Source organism: Trichoderma citrinoviride, assembly GCF_003025115.1.
Source record: "Trichoderma citrinoviride strain TUCIM 6016 unplaced genomic scaffold BBK36scaffold_2, whole genome shotgun sequence".
NCBI lineage: Eukaryota > Fungi > Ascomycota > Sordariomycetes > Hypocreales > Hypocreaceae > Trichoderma > Trichoderma citrinoviride.
This window is the reverse complement of record NW_020194710.1, coordinates 2548538-2566730: the sequence shown is the minus strand read 5'-3', so window position 1 is coordinate 2566730 and position 18193 is coordinate 2548538. Positions and strand designations below refer to the sequence as shown.

Sequence of the window (18193 nt, the reverse complement as noted above, 5' to 3'; positions counted from 1 at the left end):
GGGGGGGCAGATGGATGGGGTCTAGGCTTCTTAGTCATTCTTTGCAGGCGGTTTTAGCAACAAAACAAGGAAAAACGCGTCATTGGTCTAGGGGTTAGGATTCAACTCTTCCATCGCACCGGTGAAAAGTTGAGGCCCGGATTCGAGTTCCGGATGACGCATGTTTTTTTTTTTTTGTGGCTTTTTGCAACGAGACTGCGTCGGCCTCATTTTACATAACCTCTACGGTTTAGGAGTAAATGAAGTCATCTGAGTTTCTCTTTTGGTTTCTTTTCTTTTTTGTCTTTCTATCTTTTCCCTTTGTCCTCAGGGAGGATTGAGTTGACTTTTCGGGACGAGGTTGGTTTGAACGCTTACACGTATACCTAGCACAGCGAGGCCCAGCTACCCGGGAGAAATATAGGCTTAGAGGAGATACTACATACTAGTAGTATTGCTTTTCTCCCCTGGCGTGCGCATATGGTGATGGAGCTACACTGTGGACCAAGATCTTCTCTCTCTCTCCTGCGGATCACTCTTTGCTTTGTATGGGGCACTATCGTGTACAACATCACTCGCCTGGTTCCCCGACTCCGTACTCGGGCATCCACTTCCCCATACCCAGGCTGAAGTTCCCATCACCGCTTCTTGCATCAGTCGACCAAAACTCCACTGCCCATGCTTCTTCTTGCCAAGACGATTACCAGCATGCCAGTACCGATACCCGTACGGGGAAGCAGGTCACACATCAATCCGCCGAGGAACATGGCTCTGCCGTGCCGGATGGCGTCAGGCACAAGGGGGCAGCACATCGGTATCAAGGGTCAACTGCTATATATATCATGCAGCACGCGCAAGTCACATGCCCTCTCCATCCTTAGTCAACAGAGTCTACTGCCGTGCCGCTCACAGGTCGTATAAGAGATTGGGACAAGTGCCTCGGGGCAGTATTATGTATGTATAAAGTGTATACGAGTGAGTATATCAGGACCGTCGGAAATCCAAAACGCCAAAACGCCGCTGCCTTAAGATCCAAAGTCACGGAACATACGAGCCCCCCGGCTCTCCGCTCTAGCTGCGCAAAGCATCTAACCGGTTCCTCATCTGGTCCATCATTGCCTCTGCATCTTCCTCGTCCTCCTCTTCCTCCGCCGCCGCCACCGGCTTCTGCGGCTCGGGCACCGGAGCGGCAGGCAGAGATGGCTCCTTTCGGGCAAGGACCTCTCCCAGGATCTTTTCAATCTCGCCCTCGGCCTCTTCGTCCTCTCCCAGCAGGTCAACGTCCTCGGGCAGCGTCTCGTCAACCATCTCCTCAATGATGCCCGCCTTCATCAGCTCGACGCTGAGCTCGCGCATGGTGCCGGACAGCTCGGGCAGCCGGATGAGGTGGTTGACGTCCTTCATGATGCCGACGCTGGCCCGGATCGAGCCCTCAATCTTGCGGACGGCAAAGGCCTCGTTGACCTGCATCTGCACCGAGTTGAGCTGCGCCTTGGACGTGATGAGCCGCCCCGACGTCTTGCGCGCGCGGACGAGCTCGCGCGCAAAGTCCCGGACTTCCTTCTGCGCCTGCTTGGCTCTCGTCGGGTCTCGCTGGGCGCGCTTGTCCGCCGCCAGGATGAGGTTCTTCGTCTTGATCTCGACCTGCTTGACCTGGGCGATGTCGCGATCGAGTTTCCGGATGTTGGACCGGATCATGGCGTTGCATTTTCGGGCCTGTTTTTGTTTAGGTGACGAAGGGGTCAATGGCAGATTCTAGATGGAGGCTGAAGCGGAGCGTCCGTACCTGTGCCTGGGGGTCGGGCTTTGCGAAGAGGGATTTGAACGCCTCCATGGCTGGCGCCGAGTGCTGTCCAAGTCCCAAGGGGGGTGAGGAGGGAGGGAGGAGAGGACGATTGGCGGGAAAGAGATGATGGCTGTGTGTTGCGGGCTCGGAGCCCAATGCTGATCAAGACTCGAGGCTGGCTGTCCGTCTCATCCGTATGCGTGCGCTGAAAGAATAAGGAGGCCGAAAGCACAAGGACGGCGCTGGTGGAGCCCGAGGCTGTGGCCGCAAGCGATGCGTGGTGACGAGGATCTGGGTTTCGCTCGGTGAAAGGACACAAGGCGGAGAGATAGTGTAGAGGCCGCCTTGTTGGGCAAGACGCAACTCGTCACCGTGCTGGGATGAGGCTGGGGGGAGGATGCGTCAGCCACAGCGTGGCTTGAGCAGGCTACTGGCAGACGTTTTACCCCGCCGCGAACTTCTGGGGCTGGGCAGTTTGAGTTGGCGCCGAGAATGGAAGGACTCCGTTGGTAAGGTAATGGATGTTGTAACCTCGCAATGGGGCATTCGACAACTGCATGGTGATGTACAGAGTAGAGGTAATCACATTGGACTTTAGATTCAAGATCAGATTGTTGCTTTTGATCTCGACTGTCTATTCAATTGTCGAACCACGTCATGCTCGGTTCTGTTGTTCGTTCATCTTGCTGGGAGCTGAGCTTCAACCCCACAACGGGCACATGTTTGCTTGCTCAGCTCAATTTGTTCAACAACTTGCACTGCCGAAGCTGCACCTCAAGCCGGCGAGTTGTACTACTAGAATACCATCAGTTTAGCCCTTGCAGAGCGTCAGCATCAACAAGCAAGTACTTCTGATGAAGAATGTCAAGCTGGCGTGGCGCGCCCCAGCCGTCCAGCCTCTCTGGCAACGCCGCCTCGTTAGCGGGGTACCTGCTCGTTCGCATCGGCCGCCGCACTCGCGAGGGGTACCGCCGCATCGTGCCCCTCATCAGCCCTGCCGCCAAATCTTTTGCCTTCTGACGCTTTCCATAACTGCCTTGCTCGGTTTCACTCAAAGCTGCGGTGCTTCCTTTGATCCTTGACCACAGCCTGATTCACCCCAAAACCTCATCTTCAACTTCAATCCACGCACGTCTTTTTGCTTGCGCGTAACGCTTCGCGAGTTTTGCCAATCTCTCTCCAACAACTCTCTTCATCTTTCCAACCAGCTCTTTTGCTTCCAACCTCAACAAAGCTAAACCCCCGCTTCGCACGCACCATGGCCGAGACGTTGACTCCCGAAGGTGGGTTCTGATCTGTTTTGAGTAGAGCCGCGTCGTTGGTGGTTTGGAAGCTGGCCGGCGAGACACACGATGCTCGTATCAAGACGGACTTGTGCTTGCAAGCTGCGTTCCCTCCTACGCCACGCGCCTCTGCTTGCTCGAATTGCCCATCGCGGCGATGCTCGCTCGTTGAAAGTGTAAAGCTGACGCTGTCTCGGTTTCCAACCTCTAGTTCTCTGGGCCCAGCGCTCCTCTGTGTCCGACGCCTCCAAGAACTTCATCTACCTGACCATCTCCGTCCCCGACGTCCCCAAAGAAGACCTCAAGCTCGACCTGAAGCCCACCAGCGTCACCTTCACCGGCACCTCCGCCACCCTCAAGAAGACGTACCATGTCGAGCTTGAGCTGTACGCCGAGATCGACCCCGCCGAGAGCCGCGTCAACCACACTGCCAAGAACATCGAGATGAAGCTGCAGAAGAAGGAGCTCAAGGAGGAGTACTGGCCGCGGTTGCTCAAGTCTTCCCAGAAGCTGCATTTCCTCAAGACCGACTTTGACAAGTGGGTTGACGAGGATGAGCAGAACGAGGCCGCTGATGACGATTTGTCCAAGTTTGGCGACATGGGTGAGTGACTTGTCCTTCCCCCCCTTGGCACATGCTTTCTGCGCCAGAGGTGCTCTGGCTTTGTATGTACATGGCCGTTTACTAACTTGATGGAATAGGCGGCATGCCCGGAATGGGTACGTGACTTTGCAGCCTCCCACTAGCATGACTGAGGCTTCCTTTTCAACACCCCCCTTTTTCTCGAATTCGCAAAAGCTGACAAGCTTCTCTTTAGGTGGTGACTTTGGCGGCATCGATTTCTCCAAGCTGGGAGGCGGCGCCGGCGGCATGCCCGACATGAGCGGCATGGGCCTGGAGGGCATGCCCGAGTACAGCAGCTCCGGAAACCCCGACTCCTCTGACGACGATGACGACGACGAGATGCCCGGGCTCGAGGGCGAGGAGGAAAAGAAGGCCGAGGAGGAGAAGAAGGACGAGGGCGAGGCCGCACCCAAGGCGTAAAAGCAGATTTCTTGGGAGGGGGGCGCCATCATCCATTTTTAAATGAGATACACCTGGAAACGGAATCCTTGGCGATTTGACTTGGGAGTACGGGTTTCTTAAGTTCATGTACCAAGTAAAAAATTCAACAAAATCCCAGTCAAGTTGGCTTTTCATTCCCCTTTGTGTTTGTGAGCATTCTAGGCCTGAATAATGAGAATGGAGGAGGCGCCATGTGTTTTTGTAGGATCAAAGCTGCTCCTCTTCACTACACTTTGCAAAGACGACAGGCTTATTATCCTGGGCTTTTGCCAAAGCAGCAGCATACTATAATACATCATGAGATTTCCAAGAGTCCTACCTACTTCTACATACATATTCATGCATGCCTCTTTTCATTGGCTTGAGAATAACATCACCCCAAAAGGACGTCAAAAGGGAGGCATCACAGATCAGGCGAATAACTGGCAAACAAGAATTGTTCACGCTTTGAACTCACTGACCATTGTCAAGACTGGATTTGGTAACGGACAGCATTTACATTTTGCTTGGCATAGAGATAAATCAACTGTTTCGCTTATTATTACTACTCAACACACTTGCCGCACCCCAGTCGCAATACCTCAGCCCAAGATGAGAGACAAACCCAGAAGAGATGAAGAAAACAGCAAACTTGATGTCTCAAGGAATTCATGTGCCAAAGCCCCCCTACCGACCCCCGCGGAAACGTTCTGCCACAGAGGCAGCATCTCTGTGAGCAGCCTCAATGGCGCGTTATACCCCAAGCGCGTGATGAGCCAGCTCCATACTTCTTTTTTTCTCTCGTTTTATGCATTGATATCTAAACCACAAGTTCCATGCAACGCCGTCACACCCGATAGGAAATCAACCAAGTATCATTTACTACTGGAGATGTCAGTCAAGTCCGCATAACGGGTGAATCAATGTAAGCATACCATAATCTCGTCTTCCATAGCGGCGTCTCCGTTGGCGGGAGCGGGAGCGGCACCAGCAGGAGCGGCACCAGCGGCCTCGGTGTTATTGGCGCCGACAAAGTAATCCGCCATCTCCGAGTCGAGCTCTTCTTGAGTCTTCTTGGCAGGGCGGGCATTGCGGCCGCGACGCTTCTTGTTAGCGTTTGCAGCGGCTCCCTTGGCACCGCCGACCTTGGTGGCAGCCGCGTTTTGCTTCTTGCCAGCGGCAGACTTGGGCTGGACCTTGGGTTGGCTACATATAATCAGCCGTATGTTCGATATCGTGAATAAGAGAGGGAAGACAAACCTTGTGCGCTCCGCCAGAGACTTGATCGGGGGAATGACCTTGTCGGCCTGAGCAGCCCCGACGATGATTTCAATCTGTGTGTTCAATGGTAAGCTTACATCTTTCCGCTTCCTGTCTGTTTGAAGCAACCTACCTTGATGGGACGGCCGTCGACCAACAGTCCGTTCAGGGTCTGCAGCGCCCTGGAAGCACCATCAGGCTTGCTGAAGGTGACATTGGCGATGCCCCGGCTCTGGGAGTTGGGGCCGTAGGAAAGCTCAACCTTCTTGATGGGACCAACAGATTGAACAAAGTATTCCTAGGGAGCAAATCGTGTCAGTTAAGCGGAAGCGACGGGTTGCACGAGCATGTATTCTCCGACTTCGAGGTTTCGCCGATCCGGTCCTCTGAATAGCGCACGACTCCAACGGAAAAGTAGTATTTCAACGACCAGCGAGCATAGCAGTGAGCAGCAACCCAGAGCGCAACATGAAACATTGTCGACTAGGGATCCCCCGGAGGCACGCAGGTAATAGGAAAAAGCCCAAGGTGTCAGAAAAGATGCCGCATGAGTCGCCCAGAAAAGGGCCAAAGTACTGGGCGTGCCAGTGCCAAGATAGAGAACATCATACGCCCGACTGCCGACAATTGTCTCGAAAATTGACTCCAAGAAAGAAAATGCGCTCGAACAAGATGGGCCGCTGACAGTTTGAAAGAACGGGGTTTCGTGGATGTACGTGCCCACTGCTTTGCTCGCTCGATCGACCGACCGACTGACGCCAGGATTGTTTTTTGAAATTTGCTCAAAGGCATTTTCTCATCTCCACTACGCTTCAGCGTTTTTTCGGGAGAGATATGCCACGGTCCTCATGGTGTTATCGCATGCTTCGACGATGCTGACCAGGCATCCTGAGGCATATTGTGCGTAACGAGGACGGTCTCGACTTGCCAATGGCGCGCAAGGCGTTGTGAAACGAGCGCCGCCATGGGAAGGAGACTTGAGCAGTACAAGGGCTCGAGACCACAAGGGCCATATCGAAGCCTCTTAGAGGGATAGCCGTTTCGAAGAATCGAACACGGCGAGGAAGAAAACGTCGAACAAAGTCCGGAGACGAAATAGTCTCAACGGAAACATACCTTGATCTGCTTCTCCGTCACGTCCTTGGGCTGGGGGGCGTTAGCGCATGTTGTTTTGCTTGTTCGAGTGAGAGTTGGACGACATACCAGGTTGCTGACGATGACTTTGCTCTCGCCGCTAGGAGCAGCGGCCTTGAGGGGGGCAGCCTTTGAGGCAGCGCCGCGAGAGGCCTTGGCAGGCGTCTTCTGAATACCACCGGCAGGGGCGGTAGCAGCAGGGCGGCCGGTGGTTGAGCGTCGCAGGGAGCGACGGCGAACCGAGTTGCGGCGCTGAGCGGTGACGATCTCGTCAAGAGGTTTGTCGAGCTTGGTAGACATGGTGATTGTTTTGAGTGTTGACGGAGACGGGAGAGAGAAAAACCTGTCGAGTATTGGAGTCGACAGCGGCTGGTCACGATTGACAGACGGAGATGGTCAATCAAAGGGAGAAGATCAAGGTCGAAGAGTCGCGACGAGCGATTCTAGTAGGCTTAATCGAAGAGATGCGCAAGCTGGAGATCCGTGAACGGTGACTCAGGATCACGAGTGCGAGGCAAGGAAGCTTCGGCAGCGGCGCGTTGTTTGGAAGTCGTCAAACGGTCTGAAAAAGTCTGACGAGAAGAAGAGGAAGAAATGTATGCAGTGCAGTAGAGCGTGGATGTCGGAGATGGATGGGAAGTCGGGTGTGTTTTGCGGCTGGGCGAAGACACTGACTGGGCTTTGGAATGGAGATGGAGAGGAAAAGGCGAGGTTGCGAAGAGGGGAGTGCGAGCGGAAGATAAATGCCACGGGCAACGCGGGCGCAGGAACGCGTGCCTGCTGGAGGCTCAGCGCTGCCTCTGCTGTCTCTAGCCTCTAGTGCCCTGAGAAACAGGGGGAGCCGCCCTTACCCACAGGCGCCGAGGCGCTAACAGTAATACAATGTGGGCGGCGGCCACGCGGGAGTTACTTGCGCCACCGCACGCCGCAGCGCTGGGACGCTTGTACCTTTGCCGCTGGCCTCAGCTCAGTTTTCGCGATCCAACGGCAGACACACGGTCGCATCAGTCAGCCAGCGCGACTGCGGTAAGGAGATGCAGTCGAGGAATGGTGAGACAGAGTCAGCCCAGGCCACTAATGCAATAAGAAACCCCAGGCCTGGGCATAAGCGCCACGATGGCCCTCTGCGCATGCACCGGGCTGGGGGCAGTTGCTTGATAGCGGTATAACCATAGACCCCGATGGCGACATATTTTGCCACAAGATGCTCGGTGGGTATGACGATAGTGAGGTAGACGTTCTACCGGGGTCTTACTACTGGGGACATCCCTGGCTTCAATGTGGGCGTTGGTGTTTGTTAAGCAACTCTGGTCCTCTCGATATCACCGTGGAGAGAAGGACTGATGACAGCCCTTCGTTTGGAGTTTGGGAAAGAACCGCTTTCACGTCTGACCTAGGGTTGGAGTCAGACAAGGCGAAGGCCCTCGATCCATTCACTTGGGCGTGCTGGCGGAATGAGACGACGGGGATGGCGCGCTACATGCAACGCCTCTTTCCGACCATAATGCACTACAATGTTAGGCTGATGCTGGTTCCAAGACGAATGAATGCTGGCAGAAGAGAAGAAAGGGAAGCAGACATGTTTGTCACGGAAGTCGACGCCTGGTGCTGGAACCTCGAGGAGCAAGTCAATTCAGCCGGATGCGCAATCACCCTCGGAAATTGTGAAGGCCTCTCAAAGATCGATTCAGATGATCTGTTATGGTCAATTCATGCAGAGCGTTTGTATAGCTTCCCTGGCTCTTGCTCTGCTATCTGCCCCTTCGCAAGTGGTATCAAAAGCCGGCAATCCTTTAAACTCTATGCCTTGTCACACCCGCCTCCGAGCCTCTGCCGGGATCTTGCTCTGCCGTTTCGCTGATTTTGCTCTCCCAGATACTTTTTGAGTCTATCATACTTAGAATTCGCTGGTTCGGTTTCATGCTGCTTGTTGCTTCGATGCGCACGCAGTGCCATGTTCTTGTCCTGGTTTGCTCGCAACGCCTCCCCATGGTCTTCATGATGTCTTCTTGCCCGCGGCGGCTGGCGTGGGTTCTGAGTTGACTTCCAGGAAGTGGTAGACCACGATGAGAATCATGGAAATTGAGCCCAGGAAGATGGCGAGCTTGTAGAGATCGTCGTCGGAAATCATCGTGAAGGCGTTGGAGCTGGAGCTTGACCTAGGCTGAGCTAACCGGAGTATCGCAATCTGAGGGCTGTAAGAATCGCCAATTGGTCAGTAAGAGACCCATCATAGAGGCGCGACAAGACAGCTGGGGTAGAGATCCCATACTCACCTGTGGGCGCTGCGATGGTCGTGATGACAAGCTCTGGGCGCAATCACATCAGGGTTCGACTGCTGGGAGGACACCTGTAAACGAGCAGCTCTGGCTGACGACGTTGTTGCAGTGGCCAGTTGCTCGAGTCCAAATGCAGCTTAGCCTGCCTGTCGGGAGAGATCAAAGTCCACCTGCCTCGATAGGTGGAAAAGAGCGGGCCCTTCACGTGATCGCGGTGACTTCATCCGGCCACTGGCGTTTTGCCAACCCACCAAAACTTGGACCCAACTAACTTTGTGTGTCTCGCGAAGAATCGCCGCCACCATTTTTTGACGAAAAAGTCGAGCTGCGGTTTCCTGTCCCTTTTGGCGGTCTCTTGAAGGGCCATTTCTGCGATATACTATAGAGGGGAGTCGAGAATATCAACGCCTTCTCGCATATCGACTTCGCCGGCGCATCTCATTTCCGATTTCCATCGAATTCCAGCGTCTATTCCAAACCCGCTAGAAGCGTCCTTCGAATTATCACCCATCGTCCATCGTCCATCGATTGCCCAACATGCCGCCGAAGAAGGAGAAGCCCGCCGCTGGCAAGAAGCCGTCTGCCGCCAAGATGGTGGAGGACAGGACTTTTGGCATGAAAAACAAGAAGGGGGCGCAGGCGCAGAGACAGATTCAGCAGATGACGGCCAACCTGAAGGCCAGTGGCAGCGCCGAAGACAGACGGAAGGCCGCCGAAAAGGCTCAGCGTGAGAAGGAGAAGAAGGCGGCAGAGGATGCCAAGAGAGAGACCGAGGCTCTCTTGAACAAGCCCGCCCAGATTCAAAAGGTGCCCTTTGGCGTGGATCCCAAGACGGTCGTCTGTATCTTTTACAAGAAAGGCGATTGCGAAAAGGGAAAAAAGTGCAAGTTTTCTCACGACTTGAGCATGGAGAGAAAGACGGAGAAGAAGAACCTATACACCGATGTCAGGCAGGAGGAGGATGAGAAGAAGAAGCAGGAGACTTCTGCTGACTGGACAGAGGAGCAGCTGCTCAAGGTCGTGCTGTCGAAGAAGGGCAACCAGAAGACGACAACCGACAAAGTGTGCAAGTATTTCATTCAGGCCATTGAGGACGGCAAGTATGGTTGGTTTTGGATCTGTCCGAATGGTGGCGATAAGTGCATGTATAAGCATGCTCTCCCTCCTGGGTACGTCGACTCTGTCTGTGGTTATCAAGGCTATCGGTTGCTGACTTGGACGCTTCTAGATTTGTGCTCAAGACGAAAGAACAGAGAGCAGCGGAGAAGGCGCTGCTTGATAAATCACCGCTCAAGACTCTGACTCTCGAGGATTTCCTGGAATCAGAGCGCCACAAGCTTACAGGAAACCTGACGCCCGTCACTCCGGAGACCTTTGCCAAGTGGAAGAAGGAACGCTTGGATAAGAAGGCCGCTGAGGAGCAGGCTCGCAAGGCCAAGGACAACACTGGCCGTGCTCTCTTTGAGAGCGGCAAATGGAAGGACGTTGATTCTGAGGCGGAGAGCGAAGATGAGGATGACGATACCTGGAACCTCGAGAAGCTTCGTCGCGAGACCGAGGCTCTCCGGGTGAAGAAGGAGGAAGAGCGACTGGCATTGCTGCACGGCGGACAGACGCCAACGGGTACGCCAGATGCGCCAGAGGAAGAAGGTGGGAGCAATGGGGCCAACGGGGATGCTACCGGGACTGCGGAAGAACCATCAGTTGCACAGACGAGCCAAGAAGTACCGGCGTCTTGAACGGCCACGGAAGAATGCTCAAAGCCGAGGCGACTTCAGGTTCCCTCTCATCTTGAGGAAATGCTGCGAGAGGAAATTCCGAGCACCTGCTGGGACCACTGACGCCGATGGATCCCAGGAGGGACGCGGTGACGTGCTATTCGTCAAAGAAAGCTCGTCGCCTTGGATATGTGGGCGGCTGCGGTGGCAGTCGTACACTGACCTCGTACTACTACTCTACATGCCCCGTATAGAATAGTGCCGCATCAGTTTCACATTGCAAATGACATTGATGAGGGGGGAGTTGGAGGATCAAAAAGAGAGGAAGGGGGTTTATTGCGGCCAAGGCTTTTGATTCTTCCAAAGCCGTCAAGGCCAATTTCAGGAAGCAAGCCACAGAATGCGGTTAGAACATACAAGACATGCCACGAGTGCTTGAAGCACTCTGCAAGCTGTTATGAGGTTATACCATACGGAGCATACAAGAACACGTGTGATGCGTTGAACATCTACCTATCCAATATTGATCTCTGATTGGCGCAGAACATGGTCCCAGGCTTACAGGAGGACTGCCGAGACAATGCTTGTGATGTTGTCTCGGATGGTCTAAAGCGCTGGTCGTATTCAGACTGTCCACGTTGCCTTGCCTGCTTGCATCCAAGGCTCACGCCGTGTGTACCCGAGCAAGAAGCCAGTCAAGCCAAGTGTGGGAGACGTCAAAGAAGACCATATGACGCAGTGCCGTTGCATCTCTGAGTTGCAGATGGCAAAAGACGGCCATGTTTGTCATAATTATTTACCCCTTCTTTCTTCTCGTCGTTCAACTTGACCTGCAAGGTTTCATCCACTCTCTCCCGCTTTTTGGAGGGCAAGGGCATGAATGGCACTGTAAAGTAAGGTAAGCTGCGCTTCTCCCCGGCTGATGACGTCCTCAGGCAGCGCGCCAAAAAAAAAAAAACACATGGCAGCCGTCCCGCGGTCTGGTTGCAGGGAAAATGGGGACCTTGGTTTTTGGTGTCTTCTGGTTGGAAGACCAATTGAGTGCGTGCGGAGGGGGGAAATGGGGTGCTTTTGATTTGAGGGGTGTTATTGAGATGCATGTTCGGTCATGTTGTCTGTAGTGATTGCTCGTAGTAGTTTGATATTGCTGGAAGATAAAGTTCCTACCTACCTTATGTACTACTATATACTGCTAGAGATAGAGGCATGTGACGCCAAGGTAGTCCTACCAGTACTGTGAAAGACAGTATGAGGTTCTGAATTACCTTTAGTCATGCTCTGATCGGTATAGTAATGAAAAGGAATGCTGCCACTGGACTGTAATGAACATGGCTGATAGATAGCGAGATACAGTGGCCCGCGTGGTGCATCTGCGGGGGTCGGATGGCGGCCCAGCACCAGCACAGTGACCTCATGCCCTACTACAAGGTACAAGCTCTAATACCTGACCCTTTACCTTGTCCACCCCAACCAACAGCTTCCCCACAGACCGGCTCCCACTCGGCATCTGATCAACCTCCAAACACAGGCCAAAAAGACTGGAAAAGCATGGGCTCGATCCGAGGGGCTGCTTTTGCCTTCAGCCTCTGCTGCCCTTGTCTGCTGTAGCTTCTTCTTAGCAGCAACCCCTCATCTGTCTGTCGTGTTTCTCTCCCTTTTCCAACCCTTCATTGTTGCGTTTGCTGCTGGGAGCCGAGCAGCTGAGCGTCTGGTCTGTGAGTGAGGTCGACGTTGTCACATCGAACTGCTGCCATCGCCATTCGCCTCTTGGTGCGGGCGGTGGGCTGGAAAGCATCAGCATCAGCATCAGCATCAGCATCAGCAGTGCTCCGTATCCGCATCGGCATCGCCTGGATCTGCACCGCCATTGGCATTGACTGACCTCTGCATTGGCGCAACCGGCAGCGTTTCACGATCGTCGACAGGGCAGGGCAGGGCACAGCACAAGCTCCACGACAGCAGGCGGCACTCGCGCCTTTGCATTCCGAATCACCTTCGCCAGAGACGGGGCTGATTGACCCAATTCCACTCGACGCAAGCTTCCCTCGAACCGGCTCTGTCGTCACCCCTCACTTTCGCCTCTCTTCTTTGTTTTTCCCAATCTCGGTTCTGCTCGAGCTCAGTCCAGCCCAGCTCAACTCCGCCATTCCGTCTGCTCCTAATCAGGACTCTTCAATATCCGATCGAATTCATCCGTCTTCTCTACAACCACCCCTCGGCTTGCCACATCTCGATTTCTTCGCCCCTTGAATCTCGACAGGAATACAAAGACGGTAACCCATCCATCATCCTCTGCCGGCGACAGAGACCTCCGGACGGCTGCGTTCGAGGCTCTTGATGGACAAGAGGCTGCTGGCTGCTGGCCGTGCTGCGATCCGCGCTCCGGACTCTGGTCTCACACGGGGCCGCCGTCCGAACGCGCTGTGACCGGACGCCAATCGCCAGAAGCATGAGCGCGGAGGCCAAGCGTCCCTACCAAGATGTCACAGGCCGCTCCGCATCAGCCGTCATGCCTCATCCTGGGGGACGAGAGAAAGACCGGGAATGGCCCAATGCGCTCATGAAACGCTACCGCATCGAGGTCGCTGCCAGCACATCCAGCGTCTTCTCCACACTCGCCGCTTTCCCGCTCGACAGCGTCAAGACGCGCATGCAGACGTATCAGTACCGGGGCTTCCTGGACTGCGTCAAGCACACCTACCGCACCGAGGCTCTGGCGGGCTTCTTTCGAGGTGAGTTGTCTACTATTACGTTTGATACACCCCTTGTGCAACCAGAGGCCGTGGCCAACTGACTTATCTTCTTTCTCTGCAGGCGTCACCGCTCCCATGGCGAGCATCACCCTTGTCCGCACCGTCTCCTTCTCAATCTACCGAAGAGCAAAACACGTCTACTCTGGCTGGATCAAGCAGAAATCTGGATTCGACATCCACCGCCACGTCAGCACTCCTGGAACATATCCGAACCTCTACTCAGTCGCCTGCTTTGGTGCTGCTGGCGCAACCGCAGGCTCCGCAATTACCTTTCTGGCCTGTCCTTTTGAACTCACAAAGCTCAGCGCTCAGGTGTCTGTGCTGCTGGCAGAGCGCTCTGGGGACTGCCAACGAAGTCGCGAGGTAGCAAAGAGCTACCAGAACAAGGGGACGTTGAAGACCATGGCCAACATCATCAAACACCGGGGCATATTGGGGCTCTATACCGGCTTCCAGTTGCATCTTTGTAAGCACTCTCTGGGACGGCAATGGCCGGCGTCTCATCCCTGTGGGTTCATCTTCCATTTTTTCTGTTAGCTAACTGTTGCGCGTGAATAGTGCGCGATACTTTGGGTACGGCCATTTACTTTATGGTATATGAGAGCGGGAAGCAGCTCGGAACGACGTTTGCGGGCGATAGTCCGAATAGTAACAAGCTGGCCGTTGTTGCCGCCGGCGGCCTTTGCGGGTTGGTATCGTGGGCCATGATTTGTGCGTATTGCCCTTGGACCGTCACGACGGCCGTCGAACTCAGGGGGTGTAAACTCGGAGCTGACTGACGTCGTCTTTTGCAGACCCAATTGACTCGGCAAAGAGTATTTACCAGAGAAACGCTCTTCTGTATTCTCGCGGAGAGAAGGTCGAGCCGGCGCCCAAGATCGAATTCTTCAAGCGGCACATGTACCGTGGCCTGGGCGTCTCCATGATCCGGTCCTGCGCCGTCAACGCCATCTTCTTTTCGTCTTTTGAAATCATCAAGAAGCGAATCAAGAACATTGATGACGAGCGCAAGGTTTGAAGCGAGCTCTTGACAAGAGAGGACCCTGATGGAACGCACTAAGCAGGATTATGTGGTAATGCATCTCTCCATTTCGTCTGTCGTCTCTCTTTGGTGGAAGATCCCAAAAAAAAACAACCTCTGGTCAAAGGCGGCGTACGGCTTTCTTAACTGGCTCTCACCCCACCTTTCCCCTTTCTTTCTTCTATCCATGCATGTCATAGCCATAGGGGAGGCTCATAGTTGCCTGTGGCGTTTGCGGATTTCTTTTTGTTGTGTTATGTCTCGTCCGAACTCACTATTTCACAGCTTGTCTCGTTCTTCGACAGGAAGGGACCGTTGTCGACAAGTTCAGTTTCTTGTTTGAAGGTTATTGGCATTTCCTATTGACTCTGACAGAGTAGCCTGGTAATATTCTGTTTCAAGAGTGAAAAGGGCATTTCTTCGGAGGTGGGCGGGCATGGAAGGCATGTCATCATGTAAGCTTTTTAGTGAATACTGACAAGGGGGAGGAAAAGAAGAAATTAAATAAATACTATGCTATTCATTATCTACCTAGTTTTCTCTTGACGAAAACGTCCGTGCTGCCATGAGAATATAAAAGAATGTAGAACAAACTCTAGGAAATGTAACTTGATGTGCCCTATCCATGCTCGTTGGAAGATGTCAAGTGCGAGGAAGCGATAATAGTCAGAGATTTAACAGCCACGGTGATAACCACAGGATATTCATGAGAAAAAAAAAAAAAAGAAAAAAAAAAGAAAACGAAGATACTCAGGGATCCATCAGTCAGGGGCACGGCGGTAGTGTCACGATAAAATACAAATGATCTGTCTAATGGCTTGTAAACACCGCTGCGTAAAGGCGGCTGGCTACCAGAAACAGAAGAACAGGCTACGTACGGCTCTCATGACGATTCTATTCCCCCTCCCCCTGTCTACGAGCACACTTCAGTCGCTTTCAGATGCCAGCTGAACACACATAACTTCCCTAAACTCATCTTGCCATTTGATATCTTGCCCTCCATTCGAACAAAATCAATATCATGTTCCTAGTTGTAGCTTTTCCTTTTTCTTTAACACCCCCCTTTTTTTTTATATCTCGATCAAGAGATGGACCTATTATAGCCCTAAAGGAAAGGGAGGCCACCGGTGTAATGACCCAGTCCTCAAGTAAATGAGAGCCTCGCAGTTGTTTTTCAGGTGCCTATCCGGCGACAGCTCGTCATGCGACGCCGTGATTTCCGCTCCGGGCTTTGATGTGCTCTCGAACCTTTTGCCAATCATTCTCCATCAGAGTCACCTTCTTCTCCCTCTTCTCGAGTTCGGCGAACTCCGCCGGCAGCACCTTGGCCTCCACGCTGAACCCCTCTTCGCCCTGCAGCGCTCTGACTATCGTATCGGAGAACTTGGCCGGGTGAGCCGTCGAGAAGGAAATGTGATGAATGCCACCGCGAGTGCGGTAGATTGACCGTGCCGTTGCGGCCGCGCCGACGGCAGAATGGGGATCCAGTACGTATCCAGAGTGTCGGTAGAAGGCCCTGATGGTGTCGAGGGTTTGCTCGTCCGTGACTCTCTCGCTCTCGAATTCGCGCCTCGCGCATCTGATGACGTCGCGATATACGGGGCCAAAGGACCCCTTTTCGTCGAGTTCTCGGAACCACTTACAGATCTCCTGGCTTGCTTGCCTCTGGTTCCAATAATGGTCCATGCCGGCGCTCGACGCAAACTCGCAAGCGAGGAACCACAGCAGACGTTCAAAGTTGTGGGAAGTCAGGACATCCATCGCAGGGCTGAGAGTCTTTCTGAGGCCCGACCCAAGCACATTTCCACCGGGTCCGACACGGCCAGGGCGCTGCTTCTCATACCGTCCTGTCCTCCAGAAACGATCGAGGATGTCGTTTTCGTTGGTGGCGATGACGAGCTTCTCGACGGGAAGGCCCATGTGTAAGGCGAAGTATCCAGCAAGGATGCTGCCGAATTTGCCAGTTGGAACCACAAATCGAACCTTGTCGCCGAGCTTGAAGGACGCAGACTGCTTGGTAAGGGAGAAATACGAGTAGAAGTAGAGGACTATCTGAGCCAGGATCTGAGCCCAATTTCTTGAGCTGACAAGGTCAAAGTCTTCGTTGACTTGCCTGTCGGCGCGTAGGTTGCGCAGGATGTTCTAAAAGACTCAAGCTTAGGAAATAAAATCAAATCAAAGCAAGATCTAGGCAAAGATGGGCCAGTATGGGTACAGCATGGCAACATACCTGACAATCGTCAAACGTCCCAGCGACGGCCAAGCTAGAGATGTTATCGTCCGGCACTGTGGTGATCTGAGCCTCCTGAATAGGGGCAACCTGCCCTTGGGGAAACATGACAAAGGCGGATATGTCCTTCTTCCCTCTCAGGCCGTAGATAGCAGCGGAGCCGGCATCACCTCTGGTGGCACCAACAAAGGTGAGATGATGTCGATCTGCTAAAAAGAAAAAACATGGCAAAAGGTATGAGCGAGTCCCTGTTCGCATAGAGAGAGAGAGTCCCCTGCCTGCCTCCGTCTCACCACGTAACATCACTGATGTATACATGGCCCTCTTAGACTAGGAGGTGACATCAAGAGGGGGCACGTGGACGAAATAAATGGCATACCTGCGGTGCTTGTTTTGCTCTCGTTCTTCCTCACGAGGAAATACTCAAGCAGGTTGCCCATGAACTGCGAAGCAATGTCCTTGGAGGCAAATGTAGGGCCATGGAACAGCTCAAGGAGATGGTGTTTCTCCCTGAGGCGGACTAGGGGCGTTATCTCTGGGGATCGAAACGTGGAATAGCTGCGCGCGATGATGTCTTTGAGGTCGGCGGGAGGGATTTCGGAAGGGGAAATGTAGAGTGACATGATCTCGAAGGCAAGCTCGGAAAAGCTGAGGCTTCCCCACGATTCCCACGCAGTGGCACGTGGGATCTCTTCAGGGATGTATAGACCACCATCAGGGGCGATACTGTTTAGGACGACTTCCTCAAATGAGAACTGGAAGAGAGACGAAAGATGTTAGCTGCTGGGATGTAGGATATTGCCGACGTTCTCAGCTTCTGCAGAGGGCCACGACATGTTGACGGTGGATGGCAGCGAGTGGGAGAAAGAAAAACACGGAAGGAAAAAAAAAAGGGAAAGAAAGAGAGCGAGAGAGAGAGAGATTCAGAGAGAGAGAAAAATTCCGTGCTGAGGAATAACGTGGGGAAGAAGAGACTTAGGAAAGTGTCTTCATACTCCAGTATCCTCTCCGCGAGTGCTCAGGTATCGATACGACGCATTCTCATCGGGCGTGCCATTCGGCTCCATAGCTACCTGAGCAGCTCCTGGAGGCACGATAATATGAAAGGCCAAGAAGTAACGGGGAGAAAAGGAGACGAAGCAGCGCGGTCGAGGGGAACGAAGGTCGAGCAGCGACACGGGCAGGGGGTACAGGCAAAATCAAAGGAAGAGAGAGAAAAAATTCCACCCAAGCCCGATGTGAGAAAAGAGGGCGCGGCTATCTGGAAGAAGCTGCTGAGGAGTAGAGGCAAAGAGGGCTGTAAGTCACTAACTGGCGTGCTAAGGTAGGTCGAGAGATATCGATCAAACTTGGCGTATGACCGGGAGTACTCAGTACGGCGCCATGAGTCCCGGGACAAGTCGCGGCTACCTAGCAGGCACAAGGACACGGGAGAGGCAGGCCAGGGGCTTGTACCCAGTACCAGCCGGGGTCGTCGCCAGCCGTCGTTAGAGGCGCCATTTCATCCGCTTCCAAAGGTTCCAGTTACGCAGAGACGGCCGTGGGGCATAATCACTCTCGGCGCCATCTCTCTCCTCTGGCCAGTGGCAGCCCCTCCCGCGTCCCCTTTGGCTTAGTGCGGGGTGGCCTCTGCTTCCTTTCCCTTGTGTCGGTGACAGCCTGCGGCTGCATGTGCCTTGTGCCTCTACTCACTCTGCCTCGTATG

At 53.8% G+C, this 18193-nt stretch overlaps 7 protein-coding genes and 1 non-coding gene across 8 annotated transcripts; 4 read left to right on the top strand and 4 right to left on the bottom strand.

Annotated features, from left to right (window-relative positions):
• Nucleotides 1-76: 76 nt before the first annotated feature.
• Nucleotides 77-161, top strand: BBK36DRAFT_t30. Its single transcript has one exon. It is a non-coding gene; the product is annotated as a tRNA-Gly (tRNA).
• An 889-nt stretch (nt 162-1050) lies between these two features.
• Nucleotides 1051-1813, bottom strand: BBK36DRAFT_46872 (hypothetical protein; the record flags this gene model as incomplete). The annotated part of the gene is made up of 2 exons (XM_024898113.1): nt 1051-1695; nt 1766-1813. The coding sequence occupies 2 exons, from the start codon at nt 1811-1813 to the stop codon at nt 1051-1053; spliced, it is 693 nt and encodes a 230-aa protein (XP_024753335.1).
• A 1145-nt stretch (nt 1814-2958) lies between these two features.
• Nucleotides 2959-4162, top strand: BBK36DRAFT_1134411 (HSP20-like chaperone). The gene is made up of 4 exons (XM_024892297.1): nt 2959-3048; nt 3260-3652; nt 3751-3768; nt 3867-4162. The coding sequence occupies exons 1-4, from the start codon at nt 3024-3026 to the stop codon at nt 4091-4093; spliced, it is 663 nt and encodes a 220-aa protein (XP_024753334.1). The 5' UTR covers nt 2959-3023; the 3' UTR covers nt 4094-4162.
• Nucleotides 4163-5013: 851 nt separating this feature from the next.
• On the bottom strand, nt 5014-6787 carry BBK36DRAFT_1189251 (hypothetical protein; the record flags this gene model as incomplete). The annotated part of the gene is made up of 5 exons (XM_024896614.1): nt 5014-5299; nt 5354-5427; nt 5487-5651; nt 6470-6499; nt 6557-6787. 5 exons carry the CDS (start codon nt 6785-6787, stop codon nt 5014-5016), a joined length of 786 nt encoding a protein of 261 aa, XP_024753333.1.
• A 1696-nt stretch (nt 6788-8483) lies between these two features.
• BBK36DRAFT_1156556 (hypothetical protein) lies at nt 8484-9133 on the bottom strand (the record flags this gene model as incomplete). The annotated part of the gene is made up of 2 exons (XM_024893937.1): nt 8484-8682; nt 9039-9133. 2 exons carry the CDS (start codon nt 9131-9133, stop codon nt 8484-8486), a joined length of 294 nt encoding a protein of 97 aa, XP_024753332.1.
• A 170-nt stretch (nt 9134-9303) lies between these two features.
• Nucleotides 9304-10505, top strand: BBK36DRAFT_1166213 (hypothetical protein; the record flags this gene model as incomplete). Its single annotated transcript, XM_024894875.1, has 2 exons — nt 9304-9935; nt 9995-10505. 2 exons carry the CDS (start codon nt 9304-9306, stop codon nt 10503-10505), a joined length of 1143 nt encoding a protein of 380 aa, XP_024753331.1.
• Nucleotides 10506-12993: 2488 nt separating this feature from the next.
• Nucleotides 12994-14255, top strand: BBK36DRAFT_1166212 (mitochondrial carrier; the record flags this gene model as incomplete). Its single annotated transcript, XM_024894874.1, has 4 exons — nt 12994-13216; nt 13299-13703; nt 13796-13948; nt 14032-14255. 4 exons carry the CDS (start codon nt 12994-12996, stop codon nt 14253-14255), a joined length of 1005 nt encoding a protein of 334 aa, XP_024753330.1.
• Nucleotides 14256-15458: 1203 nt separating this feature from the next.
• BBK36DRAFT_1109480 (threonine synthase-like protein) lies at nt 15459-17555 on the bottom strand (the record flags this gene model as incomplete). The annotated part of the gene is made up of 4 exons (XM_024889480.1): nt 15459-16400; nt 16489-16697; nt 16868-17243; nt 17484-17555. The coding sequence occupies 4 exons, from the start codon at nt 17553-17555 to the stop codon at nt 15459-15461; spliced, it is 1599 nt and encodes a 532-aa protein (XP_024753329.1).
• Nucleotides 17556-18193: the final 638 nt, after the last annotated feature.